The 24236-nt window shown below is 31.9% G+C and overlaps 2 protein-coding genes across 2 annotated transcripts in view; one reads left to right on the top strand and one right to left on the bottom strand.

Moving 5' to 3' along the window:
- LOC134707000 (abnormal spindle-like microcephaly-associated protein homolog) overlaps window positions 1-8212 on the bottom strand; it is a 33127-nt gene extending 24915 nt beyond the window's left edge. Inside the window, exons 1-3 of the mRNA XM_063566425.1 lie at window positions 7502-8212; window positions 1045-4534; window positions 458-544 (exon numbers count right to left, since the gene is read on the bottom strand). Of these exons, the coding sequence (XP_063422495.1) occupies window positions 458-544; window positions 1045-4534; window positions 7502-8074 (4150 nt within the window). The 5' untranslated portion in view covers window positions 8075-8212. The remainder of the gene's footprint in view (window positions 1-457; window positions 545-1044; window positions 4535-7501) is intronic.
- A 69-nt stretch (window positions 8213-8281) lies between these two features.
- On the top strand, window positions 8282-23706 carry LOC134707001 (protein SLC31A2-like). Its single transcript, XM_063566427.1, has 5 exons — window positions 8282-8439; window positions 13383-13452; window positions 17239-17437; window positions 20707-20822; window positions 21455-23706. Exons 1-5 carry the CDS (start codon window positions 8422-8424, stop codon window positions 21598-21600), a joined length of 549 nt encoding a protein of 182 aa, XP_063422497.1. The 5' UTR covers window positions 8282-8421; the 3' UTR covers window positions 21601-23706.
- Window positions 23707-24236: the final 530 nt, after the last annotated feature.

Here is a 24236-nt window from a genome sequence, read left to right as displayed (position 1 = left end):
TCAGCATCATCCATGTGTACTAATAATGTCTGAATTGTATGTTGAAATTTTATATTTGATCAAGCTCAAACTTTTTGCATCAAACTTAATATGAGGCATTAACAATTATATACAGACTTTATGCCATTCAAAGATAAGACCTCTAACTGCAAATTAAATCAAGGACTGCTGATCTCTTTACTGCATGACCAAGCGTTCTATGTAGGATATTTTTTTAAGAAAGTGCAAATTTGCTCTATTTCAAATTTTGGTAAAAATGGATCTGATCACATGGCTTGAATATACATGCCTATCAGACCAGATCATGTTGGTGTGATACAAATACCATTCCTGATACTAGATGGACAAATATCTGAGCCTGAATTTTAGCGTACGGGCCTAGTTCGTAAGCTTCACATTAAATTCTGAATTCAAAATATTCAGTTTTAATGCATGTAATGGTTTACTTGCAACAAACCTGTTTTAGTTTTCTTCAGTAATAGTAACTTTGACTGAGCTACACCCTTAGCAGGAGCTTTGACTCTACCCTGGACAGCTGAACTTCCTAGAAAAACGCATTAATTCATATTTGAGTTCGGTAAATTAAAAATCTATTTGAATAAATAATGAAGCATATGCATTTATAATTACACAACCAATTATATAAATTAAATGTACATGTACATTCAAAGTAAAACAAATTATTATGGAAAAGCATTTGAATCAACAGTAAAGATTAGTCATGTAATACTTAAGCGTACTGGAAAAATCTAATTAAATGGCAATTACTTTTTTTGCTGGTGTTAATGTCATAATGTTTTAAATCTTCATCAATTTTTTTTTTTATCATACTGTACATAATCTATTTGGTGACTCCACAGACATGTTTCAATAATTTTCTTAATCCTGCTTCTTTATTGTTTGACAGTGCTTTGACTAGTTTTGTTTTTGTGTTCCAAGATAAACATTACCATATACTATGGATTTCTATTTTAATACATTGTTATGCCTAATTTTCTCTTGTCTTTCCTGTTTTCCTGTTATTATTTAGATATCTATACCCACCTTTTTGTGATGGTTGTCTATTGACAGTACTTTGCTTAGGTTTGTCTGTCTTCTTGTTGTTTCTGATCTCATCATTTTGCTCAGTAGTCTCATTAGTTTTACGTCTTTTATTCTCAGACATTCTTGCTTGACTCAGTGGTCTCTTTGGACTTACTTTCTTCTGAACAGTGGTGGTAACAGGTCTGTTTGGCTGCTTCCTTGTTATGGATTTTGTCACAGTAGATTTTACTTGTTTATCAACAGCTTTTGTTGAAGAACAAGAGATAAAGAACAGGCCATTAGGATTTTTTTTCTCATTTTCATTTACAGATGAATTGATACAGGAGTCTTTCAATTGCATGGAATTGTTTATGTCTTGAGGATTATCTAAGTTGTTTAACAATTTGTTTTGAAATATTGCCGTTTCTTTTGTCATACTTTCATTATATTTATCTTCCCTTTTCTGTTCTTCTTTGAGTTCCTTATTCTGATTTTCCAAAGGAACAATAGTGCTGCTAGTGACAATATTTTCATCACAACAGATATTTATCTCGACTTGATCTATGCTAACATCTGACTCATCAGCAAACAATTTTTTCTTCTGAACTTCATCCAATTTGAAAATTTTGGGCTTTTCCACAACATGAGTTGATCGTCTGGAATTATCAGGATTTGGTGTCTTTGGCAATAAATGGTATGGCGTTGTAGGAAAACTGCAATTCTTCTCAACAGAATCCACCAGATCTGGATCAAAGGAAGATGTGTTTTTAAGAACATTTTCATGCATTGGACTTGTTAATTCATCATGATCACTTACATTTCCTGAATTATTTATACCTTTTAAGGTTACAGGGGTCAACTTTGATTCATCTGTTTTTTCCCAAAATGACCGCCTATGTTTTTTCCTCTCTTCTATATCCATATTGTTATATACTTCCCTCATTGGAGTGTCCAAATTCTCAAAGGTACTGAGATCACACGGTTTTTCCCAAAATGATCTTCGCTTAACAGTGGTCTCTGTTTTTTCCATTTTCCTCTTACTTTCAGCTAAATCTTCCCCACACTGCTCTAGTGAGCTTTTTTCACAAATATCAAAATTGTTTATAGGTACAGCTTCAATAACATTTTCTGGTTTCAAGTCAAAAGACTCAAAAGTTTTCATTGATGTTTCCATCTCGGAAGATTCTTTAGGTTTAAATGGGGAACGCATATCATCATGATCATCTTTGATCCCTTTTCCATATGATGAACATGGTATATTTGTCAGTTGTGTGTCCTGGGTATGATAGCTTCCTAAATCATCAATAAAATTTTTGCTATCTTCCTTTGTGAATCCTGCTTCACGCATTGGTGTATCTATTTCAGAAATTTTATTCTGGTTAGTCAATGCTGCCTCCCTCATTGGTGTATCCAGTTCAACATGATCCTTTTTAATCAATCCTGCTTCTCGCATTGGTGTATCCAGTTCAACATTGTAATTTTGGTTAGTCAATCCTGCTTCCCGCATTGGTGTATCTAGTTCAAAATCAAACTTCTGTTTAGTCAATCCTGCTTCCCGCATCGGTGTATCAAGTTCAATATTGAAATCTTGATTAGTCAATTCTGTTTCCCGCATTGGTGTATCGAGTTCAACTTTGTACTTCTGTTCAGTAAAACCTGCTTCCCTCATTGGTGTATCGAGTGAAAGATTGTGATTCTGTTTAGCTAATCTTGTTTCCGGCAATGGTGTATCAATATTGGTATTTTGTTTAAAAGATATTTTACTCAATAAAGGGGATGACAAGTTTTCATTCCCTTCCTCAATGTCAGAAATTTCATATTTTCTAATGCTTTTCTTTTCTAAAGAATCCTCATCCATATTTCCTAACCCATCTTTTTCATCATCCTGTCCAAAGAGACATGTTGACAATCTTCTTTCTGTCTGCTCTATGAGAGCCTCTGAGGGTTTTTCCTTGGTCACAGTCATAGTGGATCTTTTACTGACTACAGCTGCTAAGGGACTGTCTGGCAGACGACGTGGAGAACCTATTGAAACATCACCATTGATAGAACTGTTACTATAGACACTGTGTCCAGTATGTGGTGAAAACAACTGTTTTCCACATAATGATCGTTCTGGCGTAGGTAATGTTCTGTTTTTTACAACTGTACTGGAATCTACTGTTTTTGAGACTTCAGTTTTTGTAGTTGTGTGATGTTCCTTCAATGAAGTTGATCTCTCAGGTGAATGAATTACTTGTTTACCATCAATTATAGTACATGTATATGTATCAACAACTTCTGTGATTTTTGTAGTTGAGACAGTTTCTACTTCATCCTGAACTATTGTTTCAGTGGTAATAATATCCTTTTCAATATGGAGGTGACCATTTTGTTTTGACATTTTGTCTATTTTTGCTGTTGGTTTTGCAATTCTCCTTTTACTGTTTATAGTTTTTTTCCCACCTTTTACTATAAATGTTGTTCGTCGTGGACTAGAGGTACATGTACTTGGAACTTTAACAAAAGGGTTGGATTTCTTTTCTGTTTTCATAAATGATTCTCTCTGACAACTGTTTGTATTGTTGAAATTTCTTTGCTGTTGGCTACCTAAGCCAGATGACGATTTTGTAAAAGTTTCACGTCTTACATTTTCAGGTTTTGCAGTTTTTAAAGATTTTCTTGAAATACAATTGGTTGCACTTTTCCTCTCTTTCAATACTTGATTCTTCTGTAGTTTTGTCTTCACTGAATCAAGCTGTCTCACTAATATGTTATGAGGGATGGATTTATTCAAAACTGCATCAGGACTTGGAATATTGTTGGCAGTATACTGGACCTTTTTATCACCATCTAAAGTATTATTCAAATCTTTTAAAAAGGTGTCTGGACTTAAAAAAGTTTTTGGATTTTGATTTGCATTCTTCATGTCATGTGCTTTCTGATTTTCTCCATTTTCTGAGATACTATCTTTTTGTTGTTTGCAAACTGAATTGTCTGTATTTTGACATAAAGAATCTTGCAAAAAGCTATTTGGTGATATAAAACCTTGTGTTTCAGTATGAATGTTACCAAACTTCTGGTTTTCAGGAGTTTGAGGTGTAAGGCTATTAAATCTCAGTTCCTCAACACCTAAGCCATCTAGTGGAGAACTTTGACTCTCGATATCAGATCGAACAGTACTGTGTAAAATATCATTACTATTAGTTTTTTTCCCTGTTCCGGGTGGTAATCCTATTGGTGACACCCCTAAATCTGGCATTTTCACATATGTACTTGACCTCCGATGACTTTTGCGCCTCTCACTTTTAACATCTTTTACTTGACCTTGTTGACCAATTTCAACAGCTTCATCTGGTAGATTTATCTCCCTTGGAGGTTCATTTTCAATGTTGGATTTTTGCTGAACTTGTTCACTTCTCTTTTTTTCCCCTTTTTGTGGACTATATGACTTCTTAATGTTTGCTAAGCTCTGTGTATGAAGAATAGAAAATGGCTTCTGTACTTTTGAACCAAGGAGACCTTTTCTTTTCTGAAAGAAACAAAATACATATAATACATGTTATTTCACATGTCATATTCCATTGTATTCTAATTATCAGGTAATCAGCTGCATAATGATATTGGAAAAACTTACCTGTCAACAAATTTTTTTCCCCACCCAGTCTGCATTTTAATTACAAAATTTATCAAAGGATCACTTATTGCAACTTAAAATTTTGTCACATTGTCATATATGATTTTTCAATCTTTCGACAATTTCGATAGTTAAGATTAAAACAGAATGTTTAAAAAATATTACCAAAAGTCAAACATATATATACTGAGTGCCAATGAAAACGCAACACTTGGTTTTTCCAAAATAAAATTTATATTAGAAATGATAATCTTTCGAAATAAATTGTTCTTGAAAATTAACAATTCTAACAAAAGATCGATATCAAACAAAAATGTTTCATTGTCATCTTTCAGACGCTATAGGTAAACGAAACATCCAATGTCGAATCATCAACTCACAGTCCTAACAAAACATGTTACAACCCCGTTGTGCAGCGCAATCTCGACAGCGCCGTGGAATTGATCATCCCGGACGTTTAATGTGATCTCGAGGAATGTTGTTCCACTTGTCCCGCATATCAAACTCAAGCTGACTTTATGATATTGGTGGTGTTTTTCGTCGTCTAAACCATGTCCAATCTGATGCAAAATTTGCTCGATCGGACCAAAATCGGGCGAAACACATGACTTTTGGCCAAGATTGGTGCCAAATGCCAATGTAACCATTACTGACGGGTTTGGGTAACATTGAATGATTTTTGGTTTACAGAATTCAATATTTACGCCTTACGTCCATTTAGATGTCACTGAGGAAAGACTATGGTGCTCTTTAACAATTTCTGCGCAAATGGTGCTTTACTAAAATTGCTCCAAAGGATCTACTGTGACCACCATTGAACTCTCGTGACCTTTGTACACCCATCAGAGTCAATATCGAATATGTTTAAAACCAAACGTATCGGTCTGGCTGAACGTTTCTTGCTTTTTGTACCCCTGGATGTCGCTTAACATTAAATGATCCATTTTGGTTGAATTTTTGGATGATTTGGATTATTGTAGATGCTACAACTTCAGTCTTCTCGTAATTGTATGCTTTGAAAGGCGTCATTGGATCATGCTCAAAACTGCAGGTCGCTAGTTGTCAGAAAGTCCTGGCATTTACTCAGATGTTTATTGCAGTTTCCTTACAATAAGGGCGGGAAAATTCATGACATTAGCCAAGCTTTAAATGACAAAATCGTGAAAGAGATGCGTATGTTGAAAAGCGGTGAACTCGGATTATGTCCGTTCAAAATAACCCTTACTTCGCATTTGTTCCAAAAATCACTCAACCATAAAGTTGTCGTCAATGGTCTTAAAAGTAATTTTAAACCAACTATACAAAGTTTTAATATAAATAAAATAAAAATTATAAGATTTTTTTGAAAAACAAAAGTGTTGTGTTTTCATTGGCACTCAGTATGATAAAATATATGAGGCTGTATATACATGTACATGTAGAATGACGCTACTGTGAACTCTCACAAAAAGGCTTAAAATTGTATAGAGCAGCTGATACTTGACAGATGCTATCACAAATTGTTTGATTGTTCAATATGGATTGGAATGATGCAGTCTGCAACAAAAATTTTCCAACTACTAGTCTGAAGACCAATATTAAGCCGTTTTTATTATGTACCTAAACAAATTTTTGAAAATATGTGCTAGTCCAAATAAAATTTTACTAGTCTGGGGCACCAGACTTGTGACTATGGTACAGACTTATAATGGATACATGTATGTTCCATTTGTTGAAACCACAACCCTGTCCTTTTTCCTTGAATTTGATCTTCTAAATTAAACTCATCATAAATAGGTACATGTACATGCATGAGCAACACAATAAGTGCCATAGCAGAGAGGGGTCTGCTTACCCTTATTTACATGTAGCACAAAAAGACATCTTCTGTTTTTGTGGGGTTTCACTTTGTATTGATCAGTGTTTAGTTTTCTATGTTGTGTTTGGGATTCTACATGTGTGTTTTGGTTTAAAACTTTTTGCAACAATCTTTACACATGGTAAGTTTTTTTTTCAAGTTTGAATACATGTACAATGTATGAATTGATTTGATTTTTTGATTTTTAATGCAACTTTTCAGCAGTACTTTTGGGTTATTTCGTAACAGTCAGTTTTTATTGGTGGAGGAAGCCTATTTTTAAAGTCATTTGTCTATAGCCATTAACCTGTACCTAGTTTTTGTTGACAATTATTATGCTTGGGATATATATTTACGTTACTCTAACATCCAAAGGCTGTTTTGTCAGACAAGCAGAGTACTCTTGGACTAACAGAGGATAATATGTCCCTTATGTTGTAACTACAATCCTTGTTTTCACGAATAAGACCTACATTGTACATGTACCCATATATAAGGTTTGTTACAGGGTTTGTACTAGGTTTGTACTAACATGACATGTGTGCCAGAACTTCTTACCCTTCCGGAGCATGAGATCACCCCAAGTTTTAGGTGGAGTTCATGTTGCTTAGTCTTTAGTTTTCCGATTGTGCTTTGTGTACTATTGTTTGTCTCTTTGTCATTTTTTTTAGCCATGGCGTTATCAGAGTTTATTTTTGATTTATGATAACGAGTTGAATATCCCTCAGTGGGGGTCTCAATAAGGTGGTTCTGATCATGATCCGGCTTACTGTTTAGTCAGATTCCCGTATCCCTCTTACACTATACATGTATATGTAAGCAATTCTCATTTTTTTTGCTATTTCCCGGGTCCTACAAGACCTCATTTTCCGTTTTCACGACAAAGTAATTTGACTTTCACGTGTCACGCTTACAAAAAAATCGGCAATCCCACGTCACGCTTAGACCCCAATGAGACCCACCTCACTGGCCTCAGGTATATTTCGCCCCTCTTTTATTGTTATATGTTACTGAAAAATACATACTATGACTTTCTTCTTTGGTGCTTCCACAGTGCCAAAGACAAATCCTTGAAGTCTGTATGAGTTGTCTACCACAAATAAAATCATTTCTCTGAAGTTGCCTTCATCTTCTGGTTCCCATGTTATTTCAAATGGAAATGTTTCCTTTGCAAGAATAGTAAATTCAACAGTTTGAACTGAAAAGTGTTTCTTGTGTGGAAACTTTTCAACCTTAACAGTTTGGTCATAGTCATGTGGGTTCTTAATCATTAAAGTTCTGCTTTTATTTTGTCCTGGTTTGAGAGTTCCAAAACTGATTTTTGGAGGATTTGTGAAATGTGTCAGCATCAAGATTTCATCTTCTACTTCACTTTTGCGACCCTTAGATCGTCTTTTCTTTTCAACTGCGATTTCATACTTTGAGGAAGGCTTGTCAAACCAAGATCTTCTACTTTTTCTGCGAGGTGGGCGTGTCCCAACAGCAACGGTGGAACTATTTGGAGTTGATGTTGCAACTCTTTCTCCATTTACCTGGTCTAAAGAATCCCAAATTGCGTGAATTTGGGGTGAACACTCGATTTGATTAACGTCCGCCATGGAAATATTATACTTATGTCTTAGGAGAAGGTATTGTCATTGTTTGATTTATATGTTAGCATATTTGCACATGGTCCCATGGCCCTGTGTACGATTTCCTTCCATTCCTAAAATTGAATTTCGTATCTTTCAAAAAATTAACCAATGAAAAGTGAATTGCTTAAAATCAACCAATCATATTTACCCTTTCAAAACTACCTTCGCTAGTCACATGATCTTCAAAATGGAGACGCCAATGTTGACAAAACAAAGGAAGAATGTTTAATTTCAGTCCTAATAAGTTATATAAAATGACAATGAGTAGAGAATAAGATTTTCCTGATAGGAAAATAATTTCAAACGACAAAATGATGCATATGATGCCAGTGAGTGGCCATTGAAATTAGTTATAAATCCTTGCATTCAATGTTAAATGTTAGCCAAAAAACCAGCAACTGACTGTGAGCTTTTATTTTTAGTGCCAGTTGGTTGTTTTTGGTGTCCTGTCATCCGCAAATTAATAAAAAAATTACTCATAAAAAATCATTGTGGGACAATTGGTCAAAAACAGGATCAGGTCCCAGTACACAGTCAGTAGGGTTCTGTTTAATATTGTGTATGGACTGATCCTTGACAGCATCTATAGTGAAGCAGTCATCCTCATTCATACTTCTTGGATGCTTGTAAAGGTTTTGAAATCAAAGTACAAATTTAATCAGCATCATATATATGGCAAGCTGTTTTACTATTTATTCGAATTTCAAGATATATCTCCTATAATATATAAGATATCTTATATAATATATAAGATATCTCCTTTAATATATAAGATATCTTATATAATTTCATTTTTATAAGATATCTCATATATTATATAAGATATCTCCTAAAGTTTATAAGATATCTCCTAAAGTTTATAAGATATCTCCTAAAGTTTATAAGACATCTTATATAGTTTACAGTGGCGGATTCAGAGGGTGGCGTAGAGGGCGTACACCCCCCCTTTGCGCTGACTTTTTTTTTTTTAAATTATTAATCAGACAGACTAGACTTCGTGAACTTTGCCATTTCCTGAGTATTTAATTTTTATACGACAATTCTTTACTTATCAATATATTTTTCGCTGGTATTTACTGATTGTCAAAGTCATGTGATTTGCTATGGTGGAGTTGACCAGTGCGTTGAAAAAACGGCACACGGTCATTTTGAAATTCAAATTACAGTGATACACATTGCTTAATTTAGGCTGAGGATGTCATGACAATCAGGAAATCATCAAAGCGACATAGGATTGAGCAAGAACGTATTGACTTCTATTTCACTATTCTACCAAACAGAAAGTAATATTAAATACTCTATATAGACTATTACACTTTCATGAAAAAAAAGTTCCACAAAATTATTTACCTACGAAAACATGTTTAACCCCAAATGCCCCAATAAATAAAAAAGTTGAATAATGATCCCCAGTCAGCCCGCCGCATTTTTGCGCCTGTTCCAAGTCAGGAGCCTCTGGCCTCTGTTACTCTTGTATTATTTTATTTTTAGTTTCTTGTGTACAATTTGGAAATACAATAGCGTTCATTATCACTGAACTAGTAGATATTTGTTAAGTGGCCACGGAAGGACGCCTCCGGGTGTGGGAATTTCTCGCTACATTGAAGACCTGTTCGTGACCTTCTGCTGTTGTTTTTTCTATGGTCGGGTTGTTGTCTCTTTGACACATTCCCAATTTCCATTCTCAATTTTAGTATAAGCTCTATAAAAATTTCAAGTCTCAGGTACGAAACCATTTGATTTGAGGAGGCATTCTGAGATATTTGAGAGAGAAAAAATTGACTCTGATTCTTGCCTAAAACAAAAATTCTGGCCGTATCTGTATTGAAAACAATAGTCTTATCCACTTTTTTGCTATTAAAAACGAAAATTTCCAACAAAATTATTAAGCATGAAATGAACATGATCAATAAAAACGGACGTAGTTTTTTTGTGGCCGGGGTTTGCATGTCTTACTGGAATGTCTGTTTCACGGGACTGATATATATTGCATACTTTTTCAATACCAGACTGTAAGCTGCCTACTGGGTGTGACCTTTATGTCTCCATTTGTGGACCGTCATTCTAACTTCGTTGTCATTTCAGACACTTTTGTTATCTTTTGTGGATTTGGAACCCCTCACTTCGGTTCTCTATGTTATGTTGGGTGAAACATGTCAATCAAACATTTGGATATAAAAACTGCTTGTTTGTCTTTTTTAACTCGTGTCGGTCGTATTGTAAATTGAGTCGAATTTCCATGTCTATTTTTTACTGACAAGTCCTACATCAAATATATCAGTACATAGCTTTGGATTAATACTATCATTTTATGATAGACAATTAATAGGGAGAATACAGCATAGAAAATGTCCAATCCTTACACTTTACAGCAACTATAAAATATACATGCCCCAAGCACTTATTTTATGTTTTTTAGCCCAAAAAGGGTCCCAAAATTTTTTCCCCTCGCTCCGCTCGGCGAAATTTAAATTCTTCGCCCCCCCCTTTCCAAAATCCTGGATCCGCCCCTGGTTTATAAGATATCTTATATATTTTATAAGATATCTTATATATTTATAAGATATCTTCTAAAGTTTATAAGATATCTTATAAAGTACATGAGATATCTTATAAACAACTTTTATATAAGATATCTTATATAATTTAGGAGATATCTTATAAACTAAATAAGATATCTTCTATAATATATAAGACATCTTATATAATTTCATTTTTATGAGATATCTTATATATTATATGAGATATCTTATATATTATATAAGATATCTTATATACTTTATAAGATATCTTATAAAGTATATGAGATATCTTATAAACAATTTTTATATAATATATCTTATATAAGATATCTTATATAGTTTATAAGATATCTTATAAACTTTATAAGATATCTTATAAACTTTAGGAGATATCTTATAAACTAAATAAGATATCTCCTATAATATATAAGACATCTTATATAATTTCATTTTTATGAGATATCTTATATATCATATAAGATATCTTATATACTTTATAAGATATCTTATAAAGTATATCTTATATCTTATAAACAATTTTTATATAAGATATCTTATATAATTTATAAGATATCTTATATAGTTTATAAGATATCTCATATAGTTTATAAGATATCTTATATAGTTTATGAGATATCTTATAAAGACAATTATTTAAGATATCTGATAAATTATATGAGATATCTTATAAACTTTATAAGATATCTTATAAACTTTATAAGATATCTTATAAACTATATAAGATATCTTATAAACTATATAAGATATCTTATAAACTATATGAGATATCTTATAAACTATATAAGGCTATAAACTACAGAGTTGTGCAAGTTTGAATACCAATATAAATGGTTTGAAATAATCCTCACTGATACTAAATCATGTAAACACAATTCTGTCAGGTTGAACATACATGTACCTTGTGCCTTTATACATTTTTGTACATGTTCCAATGACTATAAGAAATATACAGATTTGATATTCTTCTGCTACTTTTGACATGTTACATGTATTTGCCCTAAATTTAAGAAGAGTGGTTGTACAGCTAATTAATTTGGACATACACATGCTTAAAGGTCTTTTGTATATATATAAATTTATAACATATTGCTATTTATAAATTAATGTGAAACAGTAAGATATCAAAATAAGGCCATTGATAAGAATTATGAAAGTATTTTATAAGTATCTTATGCATGTTAAAGTAATTGAATACCATTTGTATTGATATGCCTATATACTACCAAACTCTTTCAAATGCTGTTATTCCAATTTTTATTTCCAATCATACAGCTATTTGAAATTATAAGGTATTTGTAAGGAAAATATTTTTCCCAATGAAGAATGAACACCTTCATGTACTAGTCTTAATTTTTGTTGTTGTTGAAATGGTACATTTTCAATACCTCTTTCTGGAAATTATTAAGTCAAAATTTAATTGGAAGATTTGTCTTTCCTTCCATATTTAAGTCATAAAAAAACAAAATAAAAAACCAGTGCATTTTCTAAAATTGAAGTTTCCAAAGAATTTACTTCAAAAATCAATTGAAAAAAGAACTATTGCAATAATCCTTCTAAACTAAATGCAAATGTGATATTTCATTGTTTTTGTATGCCACCATACCAGGGAATTTTATTTGAAACTTTTTACACAAATCTTTCAATCTGTGATTCCAGTTACTTTAAGGCCAAACAAAATCAAATTAGAACATGTGTTTACTGTCAATTGCTGAAAAAAACAGGGTACATTTAGGTAGGTAGGGATTTTTTTTTATTACATTGAGTCTATGGGAGCAACATTGTGACTTTAAAATCAAAAAGGGCAAACAAAACTTTAAGGTTCATGTGGACCCTATGTCTAAAATGGACGTATTTTCACCTAAAAATTTACTCTTGAGTACAGACAAACCTGCACATCTGTAAAAAAAAATTAGGCATAGCATGCCCTAGATAAATGAATTTCATGTATGTTTTATGTTTTAGAAAAATAAAAACTTACCAGGATTTTGCAGCGCACTTTTTTTCATTCCTCCAGAAGGTGCCAAAATAAACTAAGTTGGGAAACAGGTTTGAGAACTTCCCCACAGGTAAAAATTAAAGTGAGCATTTTTAATTGACATGGGCATTAGAAGGAGAATAGATACCTGACAATAATTGGTTAATTAAACTGTGTACCTGAGTGGACCATATCAAGGTAAACTCAACTGTTTGTTAATTTTATCATCTTCTGCAGAGACGAAAAAAGTGTACAGCAAAATCCAGTTAAGTTATGAATTTTCTACATCAAACAATGCATTTGAATTCTATTTATCTACCGGGCATGCTATGCCTTAAAACTTTTCCAGATGCATAGGTTTGCCTGTACTCAGAGAAAATTATGAGATGAAAATACGGCCATTTTAGCCATAGGGTCCACATGAACCTTAAGGTAGTTACTACAGGGTACAGTAAACACACATACCTTTTTTTGGGTCTAATGTTCAGAACTATATCAAAAGAAGTATACTTTTTTCTCACAATATTGAAAGAGAAGTGATATTAAAAATGAAAAAAAATCCAGTAATTCTGTTGTCAAATAATAATGAAAACAATGTTATATGTTTTAACCCTTGTGTTTTCGTTTTTATTAAACTTTCATTTATTTTTTAGATAATATCTAAGAATCTTCGAATTCCGCTTCTGTTTTTTGCATTACATTTATAATAATGCTACAATTACATTACAAGTACAAGTGTCCTTTTCTTTTGTAGGAATATTTCTCTACAAAACTCTCCATTGAGCATTTCTTATTTAAAAGTATATCAGTGAAGACCAAAAATGGTAAGTAGTATTAAAGAGGGGATAAGAACCTTAATCAGGACTTTGGGATCTGGCGGTTTAAGCTTGGGGTTTCAGGATTTGACCCTTTCGGAATCAGGGATTTTTTGTTTGAATTTCGGAATGTTGGGATTTAGATTTATTTGTTTATTTTTAGATAATCTTAACATTATGCTGCATCAGTTTTTTCTGAAGTTTCCTGAAGTAAAAGAGATAAATTGGCATCATTACTTTTGTAGTGATCAGTGTCTTATTATTTGTAACATAATATGGCATTTTTCCTTTGAAGTTTTTACATGATAATCTGTTTTACTAATAGTTCAGTTTTAAAAGCCATGGTTTAATATAAAGATTTATATGTTATTCCATTAAAAAGAATCATGACATACTTTGTCCTTGCAACTTCTTGTCCATTGATGGAGCTTGGACTGTGGTTTTACCTGATATTTTCTAATGTTAAACCATGATTTAAACTCCGCCACTTTGTTACGTCTCTATGTGATTGACAGTTTAGTAAATGCACGAGGACAAGGATTTCGTTTGTTTTACAAATAGGACTTCTCCTTTCTGTCACTGACTTAATAATGTCAACACCTCTTACAGGGAGGGGGGATGTTTATACCTGAGCAAGAATATTTTTATTTTTAAATGCAATTAAATTTTGTTGCAATACAATTTTTTTGGTGAAATCTTTTTTTTAAATCTTTTTTTTAAAGTCAAATCAGAGCCAGAATACCGGTAATTTGTTCTAAAAATTCACAGCCCCCCAAAATATCAAATGGTATGTGCCGTAGAGGAACCTGAGTCGCTCAATTTAGAAAGATAACTTTTTGTCATATCTTATGTGCCATATTCCCAACTGGATCGGTTTTCTCGTGCATGTTCGAAGCAGCGTGCTAAAACGACACTCCCACTGTTTTTTTATTGGATAAAAAATCACCAGGCCACTTTTGAATGATGTTTCAAAACATACACCTCGCCTTACTCATTAACATGTTTAAACGAACTCATCCTGCAGATTTGTCGTTTAAATAATATGTTAACTTGTAAATAGCGTGGTATATATATAATACTTACACAGTGTGTTTATAGTATCTAATACAATATATATGGCATAAGTAACTCCCATATTGGGTTAGAAGCACAGACCCAATATGGAATTTACTGACCCAGTATATATTGTATCAGGACACTAGCACAACTGTGTAACTAATTTTATCTTGTCTCCTATATACTTTGAGGAATATTGTTGTTTAAAAGCAAACAAATGTATATTTAATATTTGGTATTAAATAAGTACTGTGCGACTGTCTCCAATTGTTGCACATTTACATTTGTATATTGATGCATCCAATCCTTTTACTTTCAAATTTTGTTTGTCATGTTTGTTGAAGGACCATCATTTGTTTTTAAATAATGTTAGTCGACCTTACAGTAATGAATTGAGTGTGCAATATATTTCCTTCACTTAGGTAAATTAGCTTCTGTTGAAAAATGTTTTCTTCTGCACCTAAAAGACAACCAGTTATTTGAACCAAACTTGTAATCATACGTTTTTTGATTGAGTTAAGTCTGCCAATTGATATTTTATTGTATGTTTTTCTATGTTGTGATGTTATGCTATTGTTTCAGGAAAAAGGGAGAAGGTTTGGATCCATTAAAACGTTTAATCCCGCTGCAAATGTTTGCACCTGTCCTAAGTCAGGAATCTGATGTACAGTAGTTGTCGTTTGTTTATGTAATATATACGTGTTTCTCGTTTCTCATTTTGTTTTTATAGATTAGACTGTTGGTTTTCCCGTTTGAATGGTTTTACACTAGTAATTTTGGGGCCCTTTATAGCTTGTTGTTCGGTGTGAGCCAAGGCTCTGTGTTGAAGGCCGTACTTTAACCTATAATGGTTTACTTTTTAAATTGTTATTTGGATGGAGAGTTGTCTCATTGGCACTCACACCACATCTTCCTATATCTATTGGTTTGTCTAACTAAAAAATAACAGATGATACTTATAATGAATCAACCTTCCATAATTTTTATTATAGAATATGGGTGTAAAACTTTAAGTTGAATATTTTCTTGGCAGCTTTGCAACATAATCTATGAAAACTTTATGTAGGGAAGAAATCCTTTCAGAGATACATGTACCACTTCCAGTAAGTTATAATAAGTGTAAACCTGATTACAGTTGACTGTTAAACCATTCAGTATTGCATGTGGATTTATTTATTTTCGTGGATACTGATTAGGGAGCTACCATTTGATTTTTATGGGGGGGCTAGGATGAAATTTGAAAAAAATAGGCAGGACAGGAGTTTTGAGTTAAAAAAAAAGGCAGGATGAGACACTTGCAAAAAAAATTAGTCAGGACGACGATTTAGGTAAAAAAAAAGTCAGATTAAACTAAAAAAAAAAGGCAGGACCGAACAGAGTGAAAAATAAAAAGATAAAAAGGCAGGACAGAGATTACAGCTAAAAAAAAAAGCAGGACAAAATTTTTCATCCTAGCCCCCCCCCCCATAAAAATCAAATGGTAGCTCCCTCATCATGGATTGAGAAAAACTTGAATTTGTATGGATATTTGATCTCATAGCTTTGCCAAAGTCTGCTCCCAAGCCTACAGGAACTTTGTCTCTTTCTCTTACTGTTCTCAAGTTATAACCCTTTAAACATGACATTAAAAATTTTCCTTTATGGTTCTATAGTAAACCCTATACTTCTTTTGACCACTTAAAGTACCCCTTATTAGAACCCATGCACAAACAAAACATTTTATGCTCAACTAGACATGAATAAGTCTTACACATTGTAAAACCATGAATTCTCTAGATATTGATTATCTACCTTGTTCTCTCTACTGCTGAAACAAGGCAGCATTACAAAGATGCGAAAAGAAGAGAAATCTTTGAATCTGTCAATGGAAGTTCAAAGACAATATAAACATTATAAAATTAAGATGTGGTACGATTGCCAATGAGACAACTCTCCACAGTAGACCAATTGACACAGAAATTATCAACTATTGGTCACTGTTCAGTCTTCAACAATGGGCAAAGCCCATACTGCATAGTCAGCTATAAAAGACCCTGAAATGGCAACTGGAAAACAATTCAAACTAGAAAACTAATGGCCTAATTTATGTCTTAGAGACATATTTATATTTAAATTTCATGTAACATTATGGTGCTTTATTGTTGTAATTTTTCAGTCATAAATACTGTTTAACATGTACACTAAAAACTAATTTATGTTAAAAATAATGAATGAAAAACAATTATGTAACACATCAACAAAACGACAACCGCTTATTTACAGGTTCCCGACTTGGGACAGTCACATACAGAATGTGGCAGGGTTAAACACCAGTTTATAGGTGCTAACTCTCCCCTTATCTTGGACAGTTGTGTAACAGTACAACATAAGAACTAACTATCAAAATCAGTTGAATAAGGCTGAATTTATCAGGCAGATACAAATAGAAATACATCTTACAAAAACACAAACATCTGTATAAATTGAAGGTTTCAACACTATCAAGCAATTTTGACTGTATGTAGATTTGGTTGTTAAAGTTCCATATTGGTCAAGATAATATAAGCTGAAGCCGTCCTCCAGTGACGTGATGTTCTCTCCGTGTTGAAGACCCTTTGGTGGACTTTAGTTGTTTCTGACTTCTGGTCAGGTTGTAATGTCTCTTTGACTCTTTGACACATTCCCCTTCATACATAAAGATTTTTTTTTCATTTACTTTTAAATATTAAACATGATTAAATAACTCTTGTATTTTTTCAGATTTGTTTTATGTCTGTATTATAGTAGGGCTAGCGACATTATGTTTCGAAGGATTAAGAGTACTGTTTCTGTATCTAGAAAGTCGAGTTAGACAACATCCTCTTACATATGGTCAAACAGATGGACACAGTCAGGATAAAGCTCCTCTTTTTTCTTCACTTTCCATTCCATCTTCTATAGAAAGCATCAGAAAAAGGAGGTAGGTATTAGACAGATAAGAATATTTTGTATTTCAACATCAAATTTTGGTTGACCTGCAACATTTGTATGTGGAAGCAAGGCATATTGATCCTACATGTTCATTCCATTGGCCTCAGCGTTATCTTCATTTTGGTTTCCTTTGTGGTTAAAAAAATGTGTTATGAAACTTGGACAGAAGCTTTAATATGATCAAGACATTATCTCAAATTAAAATCTTGAATTTTTTTTGTGGGTTGACCAAATTATACTATGAAAAGAACTTTTTGTTATTTTGAACTTTACATTAAGATACAGTCTAATTAGGTTTAAGATTTTCAGACTTTTTTGTCAAACATGCATCATCTATGTCAGCCATGAAATTTCATGGCTTTGCAGTATCTAAAAAACTTTGTGATCACAAGTACTTAAAGGGGATAAACCAAGAACTTTTTGGTCAACACATACAAGTAAAAAAAAAACTTTATTTTTTCAACGAATCTGATGTACAGTAGTTTGTTTATGTAATATATATACGTGTTTCTCATTTCTCGTTTTGTTTATATAGATTAGACCGTTGGTTTTCCCGTTTGAATGGTTTTACACTAGAAATTTTGGGGCCCTTTATAGCTTGTTGTTTGGTGTGAGCCAAGGCTCTGTGTTGAAGGCCGTACTTTAACCTATAATGGTTTACTTTTTAAATTGTTATTTGGATGGAGAGTTGTCTCATTGGCACTCACACCACATCTTCCTATATCTATTAACCATTTTTGCATCATAGATCTAGCTATTTTTGTATGATATGTAATTAATGTAATATTGTCCAAAAATAGGAAGTTAACTATGATTTTATACCCAAATGACTGTGCAACAGTTAAAAAGGTCAAGACGTAGAAGATTATGTTTCCAGTATTCAATAAAATTTAACTAAACCTGTTCAACTGTCACCAGTTTTGTTAGGAAATTAAACATTTAAACCTAATCTATTGTGTAGTTTATTCCATCTGGTATTATAAAATTCAATAAACTCCAGAAATTTCTAATTTAGTCGTGATTTCTTGTTTAAGCCTTTTAAATGAAGATAAATGTCCAAAAAATAGAAAATAATCAACATCAAATTGTCATTGATTTACACTTTCTTGTTATTTTTGTCTTTTCATTTCATTCGTTTTCTCAATTTTATTTTGAGAAAGTAAAGTATTTAACATGTACTGCTAAAAAGTTGGTGTGTGCATGAGCAACAATTGTAAAACTGATCATTCAAAAATTGTATTCATCTGTTCAATATTTTAATAAGCATTAATATTTTTTTTCTTAATAGATGTATTATTTCTATGAAATTTTGATGAAATCTTTGACAAGATTACTTTTATTCATTTCAATGGCAGGTCAAATCGTTTATTGTAGCATCCCATAAGAAATCCTTTCTTCCACTGAAGATCTAATATGTTATATTGGTTTTTGTGTTATGTTGACTGACTTTTGCATTTTCTCATCAAATTGGAAATTTGTAGAGAAAACTGTCAAGGTTTACAAGTGAATGATACAATTTTTTCAGACAGAAGAGTTTAAGTATATAATTTATTCTTGAAATTGATGTTCCAAAGAGGTATTAGGTGACAAAATTGCTTTAAATTATTGGTTAAAGATCTTAGAGAACACAATTATATAAAGGTCAAAAAGAGTTTTTTTTTCTGGGAAATTGTTTTCTAATGTCGATCTTCCTAGTGGTATATAGACATAATAAGATGAGTCTGTTGAAATATTTTTTTTTTATTACTTCGAACTGAGACTACTATAACACACTATGTGTTATAGTAGTCTCAGCTTCTAAGAAATTTTTTACTTGCAAATTGTGTATGAATAAAATTATTCTATCTTATTTTATACTGTGAGAGATTGTTATGGGTATCCAATTTGGATGATACTATAATAAAAGAACATGAACTTAGCTTATATGATCACAGTAGCATATTTTCATTTCTTCATGATAAGAGATAACGTTTGTGGAGAAAGAAGTAGCTTTATGTCTCTGAACTCAGCTTTTATATAGATTAACCTTAAATCAAAACACCAAATACATATACACTTTATGAAATTTGCCAACTAATTTTGTTAAGTTCAATTTACTTTAGATACTATACATATTATAAATATTGGATAGATCACATAGACATCTGAAATATGTCACATACAGTGTTCTCCCCAGGCCGTTTTAGCGTTGTGGCACTGTGTCATAGACAACTGGAATACAAATGTATGCCTCATAAACCTCCTTTTCATTTTTTCCCCCTATTGATTATGATTTTTATACACCCGTCTTTCAGACGTCCGTCCCTCTGTGGTCCACACTTCGGACATTAATACTACAACACTTTCACCAATTTCCATGAAACTTAAGTGAATTGTTTATATCTATTGACGTAAGCTCCCTTTCGGATTTTTTTAATTTCAGATTTTAAGTTTTGGATTTATGGGGCTTTATATTCATAAAAAAGGGGGGATTTTCAACACTTTGGACAATAACTCAAAAAGGCTTTCACCAATGTCCATGAAACTTTGGTGAATTGTTTATATCTATTGATGTAAGCTCCCTTTCAATTTTTATAAATTTCAGATTTTAAGTTTTGGATTTTTGGGGCTTTATTCATAAAAAAGGGGGGATTTTTAACACTTCGGACAATAACTCAAAAAGGCTTTCATCAATGTCCATGAAACTTTGGTGAATTGTTTATATCTATTGATGTAAGCTCCCTTTCAATTTTTACAAATTTCAGATTTTAAGTTTTGGATTAATGGGGCTTTATTCATAAAAAAAGGGGGATTTTTAACACTTCGGACAATACTTTCACCAATGTCCATGAAACTTTGGTGAATTGTTTATATCTGTTGATGTAAGCTCCCTTTCAATTTTTATAAATTTCAGATTTTACATTTCCGTGTTATGAATTTTTATGCTTAAAAAAGGGGGGATTTTCCAATTTTGGGACAATAACTAACACTTTCACAAAATTTTATGCAACTTTGATAAATTGTTTATATATATTGACATAAGCTCCCTTTCCATTTTTATAAATTTTAGATTTTACATGTTCTTAAGTAATGAATTTTTATACTTAAAAAAGGAGGATTTTATGCAACTTTGGTGAAACTTTGGTGAATATATTAATGTAACAGTTAAAAGAGCAACGGGGGTATCATGCGCTAAAGCGCAGCCCTTAATTAAAAAATATGAAACCATTGTACTGAAGGTGTTTCTAACAAATTGATCCCTTCTGTTTTAATTTTCAGATTGAAGTACCACTGTTTAGCATTCATTACACATATTATTAATGTTATCCTGGGATTTCTCATTATGTTAGCTGTTATGTCCTATAATGTATGGATTGGAGTATCTGTGTTATCTGGTAAGTGCATTTCATGTTCTATAATGTATGAAAAGCTGTATCTGTTTTGTCTAGTAAGTAGCTGTTTTATAATATAATGTATGATAGAAGTTTCAATGTTGTATGGACAAGATAATATAGGGGTAGAAGTATCAAAGTTGTATGGACAAAAGAAGGTATGGATATAGAAATATCAAAGTTGTATGGACAAAAGAAATTAGGGATAGAAGTATTAAAGTTGTATAGACAATAAAATATGTGGATAGAAGTATTAAAGTTGTATTATAATAACAAAAGAATGTATGGACAAAATGTCAAAATTGTATGGACAATAATATATATGGATATAAGTTTCAAAGTTGACTAGAAAATATAATGTATGGATAGAAGTACAATGTATCAAAGCTGTCTGGACAAAATATGTTCAGATATAAATATGAAAGTTGTCTGTCACAAATGTCTCTTTAAACAATCATAAACTAGTCCAATATTTGACTTGATTTCTAATCATTAATACATCTATACATTAAAGAACAAAACTGCAGAATAGCTCCAAAAATGATAAGACTATTGCAAGGGGGGGGGGGAATGTTACAAAAACAGCCAACATTTTATCATTCAAATACAACATTACAAATATATTTTTTTTTCAGGAGCTGGATTAGGACATTTTCTGTTTGGTGCCATGAAGAACAGACTTCATTTAAAGTATCCAACAATAGCACCAGCTGTTAGGAGCAATAGTTCAGTACAAATAAACACTTTAACAGAGACACCAGAATCTGATGTTATAATGTAGTGATCTTGTCTATCTTTTTGCTTTTATTGTAATCTAGTCACTTGATCATATATTTTCCCTCCATTCTAAAGGAGGGGACATACTGCTATATTTCTAATGAGATAAAAATCATGCAATCTGATTAGTAAAATATCTTGATACAATTAACCCCTCACCATGCCATAACTATTAACCCCAGAGGATGAATTAAAATGCATTCAATAGAAAGCACAAATAATCAGGCCTCTCTATGAAGGGTGAAAAAGGCATATAGGTTTTGGCAAAGGGGTAGGTCCAGTAAGACCCCTTTTTGGTCCCAAAATATAGCAGTTTTACAAAATTGTTAAAATGTAAACTTTCAGTTATTTATTGGACAGTAGAATGCTTCTGTTACATAAAAATGGGCTGTTTTTGACAATACAATGCATATATATGGGGTACTAGCACCATTAAGTCATGCTAAATTACTAAAATCTTCACAATTCTAGCATTTTAGATAAATTTTAGACAGTTTTCGTGTAAAATGAAAGTGGCCGCATTGGTTTTTATCCTTAATATTGAAATGAAAGTTGTATTTTATGATAATACATAACATATATAAAGGTTGAGGATGAGCACAGATGCAGCCACTTTCGTTTTTAACAAAAAACATCTGAAAAGTGACATTTTTTGGCATATTTGGTAGATTTTTCTTATTTAAGCTTGAATCGGATCGTTTTTAATGACTAAATCAGTTAAAATGTTTTACATAAACTAATTGATTCAAATGAAATAGACACTAAAATGTTTTAAAAAGGGTCAAAATCTTTCGTCAGATGAACCTGAAATTTGAGGCCAAAATCGGCCCTTACCGGACCTACTCCTTTTATGCTTTATACCCTTTGTGTTAAAATATGGATTGGAAGAACAAGTTCTATTTAACGCCCCAGTTTGAAAATGAATAAAGGAATCTGTTTAACTGTTATCTTGGCGAATTTATGGGTATACAAAGTTTTACACCCATGTTAAGTTCCACACACCCCTCAATTATTACACCAAGATTACTTACAATACTCTCTGCCTGTCAGCCTATCACAATCCTCCTGAAATTTTACATTAAGTTTCATGTGAGGTAATTTGTTTTGTGTAATTAACTTCAATAGTTTTTAAACAAATGATTCAAATACTCATAATTGTGAACATTATTTATGCACATATTTTAGTTGTGTGCCACCCATGTATGAAGAAATACTCCCATATTTTAACACTTGTTTTTTTGTGGTCATTTTCTTAAAGAAAAAGAAATGAAAGTAGTATTCAAACCCTCTATATTTAACTTTGAATCAGATTATAAGATATTGAAATGCATTTATTGGTTGATTACTTGTATCAGTAACAATCCAATCGAGCGCAAAACATTTCAGTTATAATCATTTTTTTTGTATTAATTTTTTTTTTGGTGTTGGGTTAGTTGGAAGTTTTCCACAATAACAAGGATTGTTTCTTTAGCTGTTATTAACAGTTATGCTCTCTCATATATGAAGATTATCATTTTTATGTCTCTGAATTTATTAATGTGTGCATGATCAGAACATTTACACAATACCATTAACAATTAAATGCAGGTTGTCAAAGGTTGATTTTGATAGTTCAATTTTAGAGTTATGCCACTTTCTATTAGCTTTCACTGGTTAGAATTTTGATACATGTCACGGTCATGACGGTAAGTAAAAGACAATTTATTTGCTTTTTTTAATCAAAATGTTTAAATAATAATTTTAATGCAAATGACTGTAAATAAGAATGATGTGGTATTGACAACTTTGCATTGCTTTTTATGTATCATTCAAGTGTATAAGATTAATGTTGATGTATATTTTACTTAATTTATTTATTGCTAAGTTTGAAGATAAGCTCTTTATAAAAATAAACTAACACTTTATCTTTTATTAAAATTTAGTGTTGACTTTGCCTTAATGAGCTATATGAGTTTAAGCCATATGTGGTGTATATTGCTCTGACAGTTAGCTAACATGGTCAATTCTACATTGTAAATAACCTGTTTTCTAGATTAATCTTAGAAATGACATTTTCAACAATATATATGCTCCATTAAATTGAAAAGGAAGAGGGTGCTGTCAATGTGGTGATTAGATTCTAATTTCCAGCAACTGAGCAACTGTTCAATGGCTGGCTAATTTTTTATAGGAAGAATGGCAATTTAGATATAAAAAAAAAACGTGAATTCAAATAGTTAGCATTCACTATAAATAAAATGAGAAATTAAACATATGTCATTGAGAAAGTAAGCCAAAATGAAAAGATAGCTATAATTTACTTTTAATAAATCATATCAACTCATTAAAAAAACTATTTTATAGAATTGTCCTTTTAAACAAAAAATAAAGAGAAAGTTCATACTGCCAGATAGAAATCTCGAGATGGAAATGTGTTTCAAATAGGTTAATTGCTTTGAAAACAGTTCATTTTTCATTTGCACAAAGATGAAAAAACGCGTACTAGAATGTAGCCATATCATCGAATGATCCATCTAGACCTAGTATGTTATCAGATATTTGAGACAACCAACCAATTGTTTACAAATTAAAACCATCTCCATCAACCTTTAAAATTATCCAGAGCGCCTTTTAAATTCAAAAGCATTACTATGAACTCGT

The sequence above is a fragment of the Mytilus trossulus genome, chromosome 2, assembly GCF_036588685.1.
Source record: "Mytilus trossulus isolate FHL-02 chromosome 2, PNRI_Mtr1.1.1.hap1, whole genome shotgun sequence".
NCBI lineage: Eukaryota > Metazoa > Mollusca > Bivalvia > Mytilida > Mytilidae > Mytilus > Mytilus trossulus.
This window is presented reverse-complemented; position numbering and strand designations above follow the sequence as displayed.